The sequence below is a fragment of the Manis javanica genome, chromosome 11, assembly GCF_040802235.1.
Source record: "Manis javanica isolate MJ-LG chromosome 11, MJ_LKY, whole genome shotgun sequence".
Lineage (NCBI taxonomy): Eukaryota > Metazoa > Chordata > Mammalia > Pholidota > Manidae > Manis > Manis javanica.
In genome coordinates, this window is record NC_133166.1 from 20,555,068 (window position 1) to 20,569,153 (window position 14,086).

Consider the following 14,086-nt stretch of genomic DNA (forward strand, 5'->3'; position numbering starts at 1 on the left):
ATGAGATTTGTGCTGTGGGGTATCTAAACCCTGGTTAAAGGCAAGGATTCTAGAGCCTGACTACCCAGATTTTGACACCTGTCCCTGCATCCTACTGGCAGCCTAACGTAAGCAAGTTACGCACTGTGTCCTGGTTTCCTCATCTGTGAAATGAGGAAAATAATAGTACCTACTTCATGGGTTGTTAAGATAATTAATGCAGTGATGATTTTAAAGCATTTAGTGCCTGGCACATGGTAACTAAAATGTGCTAGCTTTACTCTGTATCCTCAGGTCACAGGGCAAGTTAGGGGTAGAAGGGTGATGAACCCAACTCACAATAACCCAGGCAGAGGTACCGACAGTTTGTTGAGGAAGGCACTGTAGAGCAGGCAATCTCTGAGCTGAGTCTTGAGGGTCAAGTTTAAATTTGATTCATATGCTGTGTGATGCACACTTCCCAGGGCAATGGTAGACAAATACTGGTCTTCATGTCCTGAAAATTTAGGCTTACTAGGGACCTGAAGGCCACTATTTCCTCTTATGGTCAAGACCCTTGGTAAAACATCCCAGTTCAAGGACACATAGCTAGTTATTTATTTGATAAATCATTCATTCATTCTTCAGTATTTACTAGGAACTTACCAGGCTAAATGGGAATCCAGTGCTCAAACTATGCGTTACCTACCCTAAAGGAGCTCACATTCTCAAATAAATAGATGATAGACAACAAACATGAACCCAGATCCTGAGCCTTCCAGCCTAAGGTTCCTTCCCATTCACATTAGGACCTTTTCAGGCTAGAGCACTGAGTTCATTTCCTATAGGAACCAAGTCATTTGAGTTACTTTCCCCACCTTTTACGCATTTATTCATACACTGTAAGCACCCTGCAATCCAACCCCCGTTTTTTGCTTCACAACCTGGACCTACCTAAACACTATGTATATTTTTAAATGACAGCACTGCCATTGATACAATGACTTTTGTAATCTGCTCTGAAACCTACTATTGTATATGTCTGTCCATGTTATTCTGTCTCTCTTCCCAATTTCTTGGCCCTGAGCTTCATTCTGTTGTTATTCCCTGCACCCACCTGCCCTCCCCATTCCTTCTTCCTCCTCCTCCATCGCTTGGACTACTCCCCAACCTACCTTATCCTTATATTTATGTTTGAATGCATACACTCCTTAGTCCAACAAATTGCATACTGAACCTGGCCACACACCTGTGGAGGGGGTACCTTCTTGTCTAGGAGGGCCAGGGCCGAGAGAGAGCATACCTGCCATGGGTTCCCTCTCTTGGTTGGTGGCCTCAACATCCTCAGAGATCTTGTATCCATTAGGAACCACAGCGCCAGCGTCTGAAGCCGACAAGCTTTTCAAGGGCCTAGAAAAATGTTTAAGACCACCCACCTCCCTTTTTTTTTCTTTACAGAATCCAAAATACAGAAAGAAAACTATAAAATCTAAATCAGTAAGTAAAATTAAATGTCTATCAATGTAAATTTGTATCAACTTTACTGTTAAAGTTAATTGTAACAGCAACTGCCATATAACTATAAATCCTTCTTCACCTATTAACAGATTGCCTGAGTTTTAACTAAGCACAAGACGACCCAGCAAAAGATTACACTTCCCAACTGCTCTTAAAGCTAGATGTGGTTATGTGACTAACTTCTGAATGAGAAGTAAGTACAAGTATCACAAGTATCACTGCCACTTCTGGTTATGCGGTGGATGCGGGCTCTTCTTTATTCCTCCTGTGGCTCACTGACCAGGGATATTGCATTGGAAACTCCAGGGGGAACATTCGCACTGCAGCCTATGTGAGTGGTGCTCCCGGCCATCATGCAAAGTGGCAGTCCTGCCCCTGGTTGCAATGCAGACCTTAGAACAAGTTGTTATTCATAAACATTTGATTACATTTTACAAAAATTTGTAAGTTTGATTTTCTTACTTTGCAAACATTCTGTGTGTGGACGGTGATTGCCAGGAAATCAAATCTTGTCATAATTTAAGTAGACACACCCAAATGATTTCAAAGTAAGGTTTTAAAATCCTTTCAAATAATTTTTAACAAAAAGATAATATTTGATATGAGATCTAGAAATATTTTAACATGGAATAGGACCTACAAAATATATGTACCCAGGACCAGTGAAAACCTTAGAAAGGCCTTAATCATTCTGTCCCCCAAGCTAGAAATTTCAGAATCATTTTGTATATTTTATTAGTAATTTATTGATTCAGTAGATAGTAAGACATTACTTTCAGACAATATATATAGGGGAGAAAAGTATTAAGACTATGGTCAGACATATCTAGGTTTGAGTCCTAGTTCTGCTAGTTACTAGCTGTGTAATTTTGAAAGGTATCTACTTATCTGTAAAATAAGTGCAATGATAATACCCATCTCTAATATAATAAAGAATTTGACTGGCCTGTGTCCATGATTCCTAGGAGGATGACTTGAAACTCTTGGAATTTCCTAAGTAATTGGAGAGCTTTGTGGTCATGAGCTTTTTGGATCATAAATCTGATTTCCTGAGAAGAGATGAGATGGCCCAGGATGGGGGCTGGTCACCAGAAAGACCAACCATGTGATTAAAGGGTTGGGGCTTTGAACCAGTCTGATCTCCATGGAGAAGAAGAGGACTAGACACTGAGTTCAATCGTGTGGCCAATGATTCAATCAGTCAATCCTATGTAATGAAACCCCAACAAAAACTTTGGACACCAAAGCCCAGTAGAGCGTTCTGGTTGATGAACACATCAGTGAACCAAGAGGGTGATGTATCCTTCCACAAAAGAAGCTGGAGCAATGGGACATTCACAGACAAAACAAAATGAAACAATCATTACTAAAGTTTCAAAACTTGGGTAAAAACACAGGAGAAAATCTTCAGCATCTAGAGTTAGGCAAAGACTTCTTAGACCAAAAACATAATCCATAAAAGGAAAAGTGGATAAATTGGACTTAACCACCATTACAAACTTTTGATCTGCAAAAGACCCTATTAAGAGGATGAAAATACAAGCCACCAAGTGGGAGAGACTATTTACATACTACAATTCTGACAAAGGACTAGAGTTTGGAATATATAAAGAATTCTCAAAACTCAATAGTAAAAAGCAGAATTAATTAGAAAATGAGCAAAACACATGAACAGACATTACACTAAAGAAGATATACAGATAGAAAATAAGCAGATGAGAAGATATTCGATATCATTAGTCATTAGGGAAATACAAATTAAAATGACAATGAAATACTACTAAACACTATCCAAATGGCTGAAATATGGGAATGTAATTAGTACAGCTACTCTGGACAGCAGTTTGGCAGTTTCTTGAAAAACTAAACCCATACCTACCATAACCTAGCAATTGCACTCCTGGGCATTTATTCCAGAGAAATGAAAAGTTATATTCACATAGAAAACCTGTACACAAATGTTTGGAGCAGCTTTATTTAGAATAAAACTGGAAAGAACCTAGTTGTTTTTCAGTGGGTGAATGGTTAAACAAATTGTGGTACATCCATATCATGGAATGCTATTAATCAATAAAAATAAATGAACTACTGATACATGTAACAACCCGGATAAGTCTCTATAAAATTATGCTGAGTAAAAAAAAAAAACACCAATTCTTAAAGTTTACTATATTGTATGATTCCATTTATATCAGATAAGGGTTACCAGGAGTTAAGCAGTGGTGTAGATATAAGAGAGCACCATGAGGGATCCTTATGGTGACGGAAATGTTCTGTATTCTGACTGTACCAATATCAATATCCTAATTGTGACAATGGCAAGGGTTACCACTGGAGGACCCTGGGTAAAGGGTACACAGGATCTCTGTATTATTCCCTACAATTTTCTCAAAATAAAAAATTTAATTAAAATATTACCTGTGTGGTTTCTTTTTCATCTGAACCCAGTTCGAATGCAATACCCATCATCAGATTGGGGGATTTCTCTTCTTGTCCTAGTTTGCTGGGAGTTTAGTCAGAGTAGGTGTTGATTTTTACCAACTGCTTTTTCTGCATCTATTGAAAGTTTTTCCTCCTTTACAGTGAATTACATTGTTTGATTTTAGAGTGTCAAATCAACCTTGCATTCCTGGAATAAATATTACTTCATCATGATGTATTTAGTCCTTTTATAGATTGCTGGATTCATTTTGTTAATACGTGTTTAGGATACTTTTGTCCATATTACAAAATGTCTTTCAGATAATTATTGGAGCAATCAGTGTTACCAGTGTCTAAAAATAGAAATACCTGAGTAAAAGTAGTAAAATATTAAAATTTGATAAGGCTGGATGGTGGGTAAACAATAAGTTGTTACATTATTCTCTATACTTTTCTACTTTTTTCTTTAATCTTCTCATTGAACAATCACTGGCTGCAGCTTGGAAAACAGATTCAGAGGACAGATGAGGACATAAAACCTGAGTTCCATAAGTAATTAGGGTGGGACAGCCTTGTGTATCCTCTAGCAATGGGCTTAACACATAGTTAGTACTCCGTAAAAGTTTATTGAATGAATTCAGGTATGTTTAAATGGCACTTCAGTACAACAAATGGATGCTGTGGCCCAGATTCACCCTCAAGACCTAGCCAGTCACTGCCCCAGCTTCTGGGAGTAGGTTGCACTTGGCTCATACTTCCTCTCTAGGAATTGCCTTCTACGGAAGGAAGCAGCCTTGCCAAAAGTTAGTTCCTCTCCAGATTGAGCCTCTATCACTGGTCAATGCAAGGATATAAATTTTGGGATCCCTTCTTTAGTTTGGAACAACTCTGAAAGGTCATCCCAGGCTAAGGGCATTCTCTGGGATTGGCTGAGGCCTTTTCTAAGCTGTTTCCCAGTTCAACGTCTCCCTCTGCCTAATTCAGCTTCCATCATTCTTTTACAGGCATAGTCCTGAAAGTAACCCCTCCCGCCCCCACATGTAAACCTGCACGTCTTCTCCTCAGAGTATCCTTGGGGAACTCTATCCAGGACACACACTACCCTACTCTTTTTCTTTTCATAGCAGTTATCAGTATGTGAAATAGCCTTATCTATTTAACGCTTTAAGACTTGCTTATTGTCTGCTCTAAGAATGTAAACTTCCCAGGACAGATTTTTTTTTTCCATACACTGCAACACTGTATCAAACGCCTAGGGCAGGGTCTGCAGAAGGCAATCAGGCCCTAAATACTAGTTGTTGAAATGAATGGCAGAGACACACCTTGTTGGGTCTTGGGCTCAGTCTCCCAAGAGCCTGTAACAAGCACTTAGCGGTGGCTCGCGAAGTGCCCCGAATCCCCGCCTCTGTCGGCACGCCCTCCGGCCCGGACAGGGGGCGGGGCCGGGGACGCCGCGGCCGGCGCGATGAGACAGCCGGCGGTGCAGCTGGTATGGCTGAATCGGATGCGGTACGCCGAGCTACTGGCGCTGCAGGAGCGCTGGCTGCGGCAGCTGCAGGCCAAGCCAGGCACCGCGGCCCTATCCGGAACGGAGGCGGGGGCGCTCCTGCTCTGCGAGCCCGCGGGGCCCGTGTACACGGCCGGGCTGCGCGGCGGCCTGACGCCCGAGGAGGCTGCGCGGCTGCGGGCCCTAGGCGCCGAGGTGCGGTCCACAGGCCGCGGTGGCCTAGCTACCTTCCACGGCCCGGGCCAGCTGCTCTGCCACCCGGTGCTCGACCTGCGGCGCCTGGGCCTGCGCCTGCGCACCTACGTGGCGGCGCTGGAGGCGTGCGCGGTGCGCCTCTGCGAGCTCCAGGGCTTGCATGGCACCCGCGCGCGGCCCTCGCCCTACACCGGCGTCTGGCTCGGGGAGCGTAAGATCTGCGCGATCGGTGAGGGCCGCGGGACGGGGGCGGGGCCTAGCGGAACTGGACCAATGGAAGGGAGCGCAGGCTGGGGTCGGGAGGAGGTGTATTTGGCGCGGGCTTTGAATCTGATACCCGCTGCGATTAAGTTCTTTAAGGCGCTTCAGTGATATATTCAGAGCCTTCAGAAGGGCTCTCAGTGGTCATCTTTAAGAGACGTGAATTGCCAGATTACTTCCTATTGAATCACAATATCAGGTCAATAACAGCGCTTACTTTTCAAACTCTTTGAATCGGAATCTCTGTGTTAAAGGACATTTTCTGGAATCTTCCTAAGTGCAGCGCTGTGGAGCCACACACCTGTCCCCAGTTTTGCCCTCCCCTGATGTGGGAACAATCTCTTCGGTAGTCGAAAACAAAGTTGGAAAGCCAGTTGATCTAGTCCGTTTCCTTGATCACACTGAGGGGGATGTGAATCCCTGGTGGGAAGTATCTATTCTGAGACCCTTTGGCTTGTCTTGCAGGAGTCCGCTGTGGAAGGCACATCACGTCCCACGGTCTGGCTCTGAACTGTTCTACGGACCTCACGTGGTTTGAGCACATTGTGCCCTGTGGGCTGGTGGGAACAGGCGTCACTTCCCTGAGTAAGGAACTCCAAAGGCACATCACTGTGGAGGAAATAATACCACCTTTCCTTGAGGCCTTTAAGGAGACCTACAAGTGCACCCTTATCTCAGAGGATGGCGCCAACTGAACGGCGTTCGCGTTATCACAACCAGGAGGTCCTGCCTTGGAAAGCACCAAGCCTGCATTGCAGTCACTTGAAACCCAGATTAGTTTAGACCTTACCCTATCATTTGCTCACCATGAGACCATGAACAAATCATAAGGTCTGAGCCATTGTTTCCATATGTATCCTGGTTTATTTATCTTCCCTACCTACCTCAAATATAGAAGATGTGAAAACATTATGAAAACTATCACATGCTGTATAAATATAAGGCATTAACATTACTATTGACACCATTTTTTCAGCTTAGGCAAACTCATAGTGTAATTTCTCAAGTATTTATTCCCACCTCAATACTGTAGTTAATTGGGTGACCCTGGTCTCCAGTTCCTTTGATTTTGTAGGAATCATATCTCTGGATGGCCCAGATGAAAGTGAGGTGATTGTGGTGCTTTTTCATTCTCAAAAGACCTGGGAGCTTTCTGCAATAAAGGGAGAAAGGAAAGAACTCCTCAAAGAATAAAATGGGATCCTGTCTTCCTGGGTTGGATTCCCCAAGCCTGATAGCTGTTTTTAGTTAGGTAACTGAAGCTAGGCCAGAGGCTGGGGGAAAGAGAAGAATAATTTTTCACACTGTATAAACACCAAAGAGATAAGTAAGTTTTTCTTAAACGAGATCTGTAAGTTTATAAGGCTGTGTATTATCTATTGCTATGTATGTAACAAATCACCCCAAAATGTAATGACTTTGAAACAATAACATTATATATATATATATATATATATATATATATATATATATATATTCTGTTGGGTCAGGAATTTAGGAGATGCTTAGGTTCTAGGTCAAGGTTGCTTATAAGGTATAATCAAGATGTCAGGTTGGGCAGCTATCATCTGAAGACTTGACTGGGGCTGAAGAGTCAGCTTGCAAGACAGTTCACTCACATGCTCAGTTGGTACTGGTTTTTGATGGGAAGCCTCAGTTCCTCACCATGTGGGCCACTCCATAGGTTTGCTTTAGTGTTCTCAAGACTCAGCATCTGGCTTACCCCAGAGCAAATGAATCCGGAATGAAACAAGGTAGAAGCCATGAAGTCTTTTATGACCCAGCCTAGGAAGTCACATAGTCATTTCAGTGTCTCCCAATAGGTGAGCCTCACTCAGTGTGGCAGGGACTACACAAGGGTGATAAAAAGGTGATGAAAGGTGAGAATTATTAGCCATCTTCAAGACTGGCCCCCACAGGAAGTTAGGGTGGAAAGAGCCATGAATGAGAGGTCAGGTGACCCAGTTCCAGTGCTGGCTCTGTAAGTAAGTCATTAACCTCTCCGGGCTTCAGTTTCCTCTTATACAAGCACTGTCAAAAATATAATATGAGTCACATTGAAATTTTACATTTTTTAGTAACCACATTTAAAAGGTAAAAAGAAATGTGACAGTAATGGCATTTTATTAACCCTACAGACCCAAAATACTGTCAATATAAAAGTGGCTTGCTTATCTTTTTTTCATACTAAATCCAGATATTTAGTATGTATTTTACACTATGGCACACCTCATTTTGGACTAGCCACACTTCAAATGTTCAGTAGCCATATGTGGTTAGTGGTTACCAGATGGGAAAGTGCAGCTTTAGATAATATGGAATCTAAAGTCTTTTTTGAGCTCCCAGGGTTCTGTGGAAGAAAGGCAAGTCCTCCCACATCTGAGCTTTGGTTTTTTGAGTCTGGACATAATGTATATTAGATATTCAAGCTGAAAGGGACTTCAGAGGTACATTCCTTTCCCCTCATTGTACAAGACTTTGGAAGAAAGTTGCTCAAGGCCACACTGTAAATTAATGACAAAGCTGGGACTAGGTCCCAGTATAAGCCTCTTTCTCATATATTTTTCCTGCTGTGCACACTGACTGGGGGCTCAGGACAATATGTTTTACATCTCACAGACACTCAGTCAATCTTAATTGATTGGTGGTTTGTCCACCCACAGTTTACCCACGTCTTTCCCAATCCTTTTGTTTCCCATCCATGGAGCCAACAGTGCTGTTTTAGGAGCATCGTGGGTGAGAGTAGTTGATAATTACCTTGAAGTATTACTGCCAAGAAGGGAAATAATTACAGGAGAAGTGGATTGGATCCTCATGGTTGGAAGGCTGAGCACAGCTACCCATCTAGTGCTTGGCTAACCCCTCCACCCTAATAAGAGACCATATAGCTACTTCTTGAGTGCCTTCAGAGCCTGGGAAAGAAATGTTTACTCAGCACGTATTTTTAGTACCAGGTATTGTGTTAGTCCCCATGAGCACATTCTCTCATTCAGCAGCCTGTCCATCTTGGATCACAGAATCGTACTGCATGGTGTGGTGGCTGAGTTACCTGACCTTCCCAAGGCTCAGTTTCATAAGGCTTGGCACAGAATAGGCAGCAGGAAATGTCTGGTAGTCACTAACATTGTCCTCCAAATATTTCAGCCATGTGGCAGGACTACACCTGGTGCCCCCCTTGTAGTTGAGCCAGGTAACTTGTTCTGGTCAATGAGTTATGAATGAAGGTAACATGCACCTCTGAGCTAGAGCAGTGAAGAGCTGGTGTCAGACCCTTCCTGGTTCCCTCTGGAACAGTGACCAACAATATTCAAGAGGGTGGATCCTTCCTGCAGGACTGCAATAAGCAGAGCCCCATGCTGCTGCTGGACAGGTGATGGAGTTAAGCCACTGAAACATGGGGGATGTTCATTACCACAGCATAAGGTAACCTGTTCTGACTGATCCAATATTTACATTAATTAGGACTCTTATATTTGCAAGTGTAGAAACCCAACTCAAAACAACTTAAGCCAAAAAAATTAAAAAGACACAGGGGCATTATGTGAAAAGGTATTGGGGGGTCTCATAAAATTCAAGGCTGGGGCTGTGCTGGGCTCAGGAACAGAATGAGAGCATGTAGCCCTTAGGAACCCAGTAGCCTTTTCTCTCTTATCCTTTGCCAGGCCTCTTGATGTGTTTGCTTCATTCTATCTTGCTTCAGCCCAGCTTTCTCTGTTTCCCAAGCCACATGGTAGAAGATGGCTGCAGCTGCTGTTATCCATGAATGTTGGAAGAGAGTCAAGGAAAATTCCCAGGTTTCTGGCTTGAGCAACTGGGTGGACACTAGAGTTATTCCTGGGGTGGAGAACACAGGATGACAACTAAGTCTGGAGAGGAAGATAATGAGTTCAGTTTGAGATAAATCCGTTGGAGATACTTGTGGGAGACGCCAGAGGAGAGAGCTACAAGGCAGTTGGGTACATGGAACTGCAGCATGGGTGTGATAAGTGATGGTTTAAATTGTGGAGCCCAGGGACGGAAAGAGGAGGGCGGAGAACTGATGAATGTGAGGCACAGGCTACGGGGACTGAGAAGTGGTTGCACAGAAGTAATCAGGGGCCAGAACAAGATAACATGATGATCTATTTCACTCCTCCAGCAGTGCAGCAAGATAGTTATTTTATAGATGAGAAAACAGATTCAGGGAGGTTTAAAGACTTGTTTAAGATCTTGCAGTAAGGGGCAGAGTTAGTCTCTAGCTCCAGCCTAGGTCTTTCCACTCTTCTATAGCTGCCTCTGAAGGGCAGGCATGCCAGGCAACCTGGAAGAGACAAACCTCTAAGCAGGTGGACCGTGGGTCAGCAGAGCTGGGAGGATGCAGAGCAGAAAACTCAAGTTCAGCTGAGGCTGGGTCTTGGAATCCCTCAGGCCACTGCAGCGGGTCCCTGGCCCTCCTTCCTGCCTGGACAGAGTCCACCTCCAGTTTCCCACTGGGGCTCTTCCTCAAGGAAGGAAGCTGAGCATCTGAAGGAAGATATTTAACACCCTGGCTTTCCCATCTCCAGAAGTCTCTTCTTGTTTGTGCAGAGTCTTTTTCCCATAAACAAACGGATTGTCCAGGGGCCAGTGAACAAGTGCTAAACATGAGGACGTGACCAACCTCAGTGACTGGCTCAGCATCTTCTTCCTCCAGTGAGGCTGGCAGGAAGCCAAACAACCAGCTCTGGCAGTGTGACCAGGGGCATCTCGCTTTGTGGAAACAGCCTTTCTCTGAAACCCCATGGAAATCAGATTTTTGCAATCTAAATCTGATTTTTCTTTTTACCAAATTTTAGCTTATCATACATATTATCATACCATATTATAATACCTACAAAGTTTAAAAGAAAACAGCACTTGCACTCCCACCTAACAACACATCCCTTTCACTTGAGTGTGTCTCAAGTACATGATCACAGATGTATTGTATGTACTTTTAATTATGTGGATAAAATTTTGTATACTCTTTTAAACCAAACATCACATTATAAGTATTTTCCCACATTGCTAAACAATCTTTATAATTATATTTTTCAATGTCTTAAGTTTGTTTTTATTTCCTTTAAGACTTAGATTTTTTATAGGTAATGTATGCACATGGAATAAAATTTAAAAGGTACAAAATGGTAGCAATGAAATGTGAGTCTTGCTTCTGTCCTTTTCTCCTGTAAACCCAGTTCCCTTTCCTAGTGGCCTAAATGAGAGTAAAGGTCTTTTTTATATACTTCAGAGGTATTTTATGCATATATAAGACTATATATGTTCCTTTTCATATGGTAACATACTATAAGCACAGCACTGCACTTTGGCGATTTGTTTCAGACCAGGATATAAAAAGCACCCTCATTTAAAAACATGGCTATCAAGTATTCCATTCAGTAGATTTTCCATGACTTATTTAGCTAGTACCCTATTGAGGACTTTGAGGTTATTATTACTCTTCTGCTTTTTCAAATAAGACTCGAGGGTGGGAGGGGATGGAATGGAGGGAGAGGGGCACTTACTTCCCCAGCTCTCCCGCCACTGGGTCAGTGTGAGTTGGTCCCTACCAAAGGCCACAGCTCCAGCAGGCTGTCCTCTCCAGTGCCAGGAACCCCTTCCTCCCAACACTCTCAGCCCAGCGGTGGTTTCCCTCCCATCCGTTGCTGGCCAGGCATACTGCATCCCTCCTTGCTGTTTCCTAAACCCTCCTCCATACTCTTTTCAAATTACCCAGTTTCAGAGTGCCATCTGTTTCAAGCCAGAACCCTGACACACAGCCCTAATCTGCAGGCAGAGGATAGACTAAGGGTGTACTATGCTCTCTGAAATGCTGGTGCTTGTGAGGAGTCATTGGTATTCAGCTCAACTCAATTCCACCACATTCATCCTTCTCCAGCCCAACCCAGGAGGGCACAAGGCTCTTCTAAGCACTCTACACACATGATTTAATCTTCACAGCAAATAAACCCACAAGATTGAACTACTGGCCATGTTTTGAAAAGAGGAAACCAGCTCAAATGAAGGTTTGCCCAAGTTATTTCCTTAAAGGCAGGTCCATGGTTTAAACTCAAGTCTGGACTCCAAGGGCCATGCATTAAACAGCACCCCTATGACTTCCACTCTACTATCCTCAAGGTCAAGTGAAAGGACTGAACAAGACAGCAAGAGTGAAGGTGCTTTTGAGACCCTGAAGAGCCAACACACCTGGCTGGCCTGAGAACTACAGTGCTTCCTGTCCCTCCTCAGAAGGCCAGGCTGAGTCTTTGACAGAGGGCTTGAAGAAGGTCAGAGCTGACAGGAGCCCCAGAGATCAGAGAGCCTCCCTGTCCTGTGTTGAGGGGGAAACAGCCCCAGAGAGGACAAGTGGTTCCTCCTAGATCCCTCATTTGCTATAGGAGCCAGAATTAGAATCCAGAAGGTCTACAGACACCCTATAAACAGATCAGTGAGAAGGATGCAGCATTCTCTTTAGAGAGGAGTTTAGAAGAGAAAGAAGGGGTAGGATAGGGAAGAAGCTGATTTCTGGACTATAGAATTTTAGATTTGGGGAATGCAAGGGATCTCAGAGCCCATTGAGAAGCTTCTCTGATAGTCACTCCAACAAGGAAGCTCTGCTTGCCCACCCTCAGTGATGAGAAGCCTGTCCCTGCCAGAGGCAGCCTGTTCCACACTCCCAGCGAGTGGACATACAGGTCCTGTGATTCCTCAGGCCCCAAGCCCATGTGGACACAGATCTTCTCTCCAGGATGCCACAGAACGTGCTTGCTCCCTTTGCCCCAAATGGGTGAGCCATGCTCACAGCACACATACTCCCCTTTTCATGCTTTTGCTTGGCTGTGAATCTCAGGTAACTTCCTCCCTCCTCTCTGTCTACTTAAGTCGTATTTGTTTTCCAAGACTGCTGTACAGGACACTTATTGTTTCAACCTGTACAACCATTTGCCCAACTTCTGATAATACCATCCACATTTCCCTAGGGAATCATGTTCTCACCTCCCACCAACTTTAAGTGTAGTGTTGTTATTTTATTGAGTTATAATTAACATATAACATTCTATTAGTTTCAGGTATACAATATGATTATCTGATATTTGTATATATTGCAAAATGATAACCACAGCAAGTCTAGTTAACATCTGTCACTGTGCATAGTTACAAAACTGTTTTTCTTGTGATGAGAACTTTAAGATCTTCTCTCTTAGCAACTTTCAAATATGCACTATAGTATTACTAACTGTAGTCATGCTGTATATCATATCCTCTCATGACTTATTTATTTTATAACCAGAAGTCTGTGCCTTTTGACTCCCATCACCCACCCAAGTTTATATAGTTTGAATAACAATGATGTTCCTACCAGCTTCTTTTGCTGGCTTCTGTGATTGGTGCAGGGCTGGGCACTAGGCCTGTTTTGGAACAGTAAGAGTCTGACCTAGGACTTCTGTTAGGAGAGTTGTAGAGGGAAGAAGCTCTTTCTACTGATTTTACTCTCAGGATAGACTGTATACATGCAACTCTAGGCAGTCATCTTGTTACCACAACATAGGATCCTGTCTGGGAATGGAGCAATGCAAGAAAAGTAGATCTAAAGATGCAAAGAGACAGCTTCCTGAAGACATCGCCTGCACTCCTGGATCCAGCCATGCCTGAAGCCAGTGCCTTTGGACTTTACAATTACATGAGCCCATAAATTCCCCTTTCTACTTAAGACAGTTTGAGTTGGGTTTCCTGCCTATTACAACTAAGATTCCTGACTGATACATCCACCTCTTCTTCAAATGCTAGTCCTCACTGACCCCACTTTCTTCTGCATTCTCATGGCCCTTATTGTTTAAACCATGAGACTCAAAAGTCCATATTACCTGATCATGACCACACATGCCCTAATTAATAGTTATTCTTTATGGAGCACTTGCTATGTACCAGGTACCACATGAAGCACTTTATATATAATATTTTAATCTACACAACCATGATAGGTATTTAACCCCCATTCTACAGATAAGGAAACTAAAACTCAGAGTGGTTAAGCTCTCATAGCCAACAGTGACAGGGCTAGGATTCAAACATAGCTCTGTTGGACCCCAGAGGCCATATTCTGGACTACTGTGCCACCCTGCTTCTCAGGACGCAGCATGTGTGAGCGTGAGATGGGAGAAGAGGCCACTGAGATCTGCAGCCTCCTGAGCCCACACTCTCTATCCTCCGCCTCTTTCAGGGCTCTTG

At 43.5% G+C, this 14,086-nt stretch overlaps 2 protein-coding genes across 2 annotated transcripts in view; one reads left to right on the plus strand and one right to left on the minus strand.

Annotated features, from left to right (window-relative positions):
* Window positions 1–14,086, minus strand: part of POLD3 (DNA polymerase delta 3, accessory subunit) — a 158,735-nt gene that overhangs the window by 93,732 nt on the left and 50,917 nt on the right. The window lies entirely within an intron of this gene.
* On the plus strand, window positions 5,269–7,322 carry LIPT2 (lipoyl(octanoyl) transferase 2). The gene is made up of 2 exons (XM_073216013.1): window positions 5,269–5,828; window positions 6,326–7,322. Exons 1-2 carry the CDS (start codon window positions 5,363–5,365, stop codon window positions 6,553–6,555), a joined length of 696 nt encoding a protein of 231 aa, XP_073072114.1. The 5' UTR covers window positions 5,269–5,362; the 3' UTR covers window positions 6,556–7,322.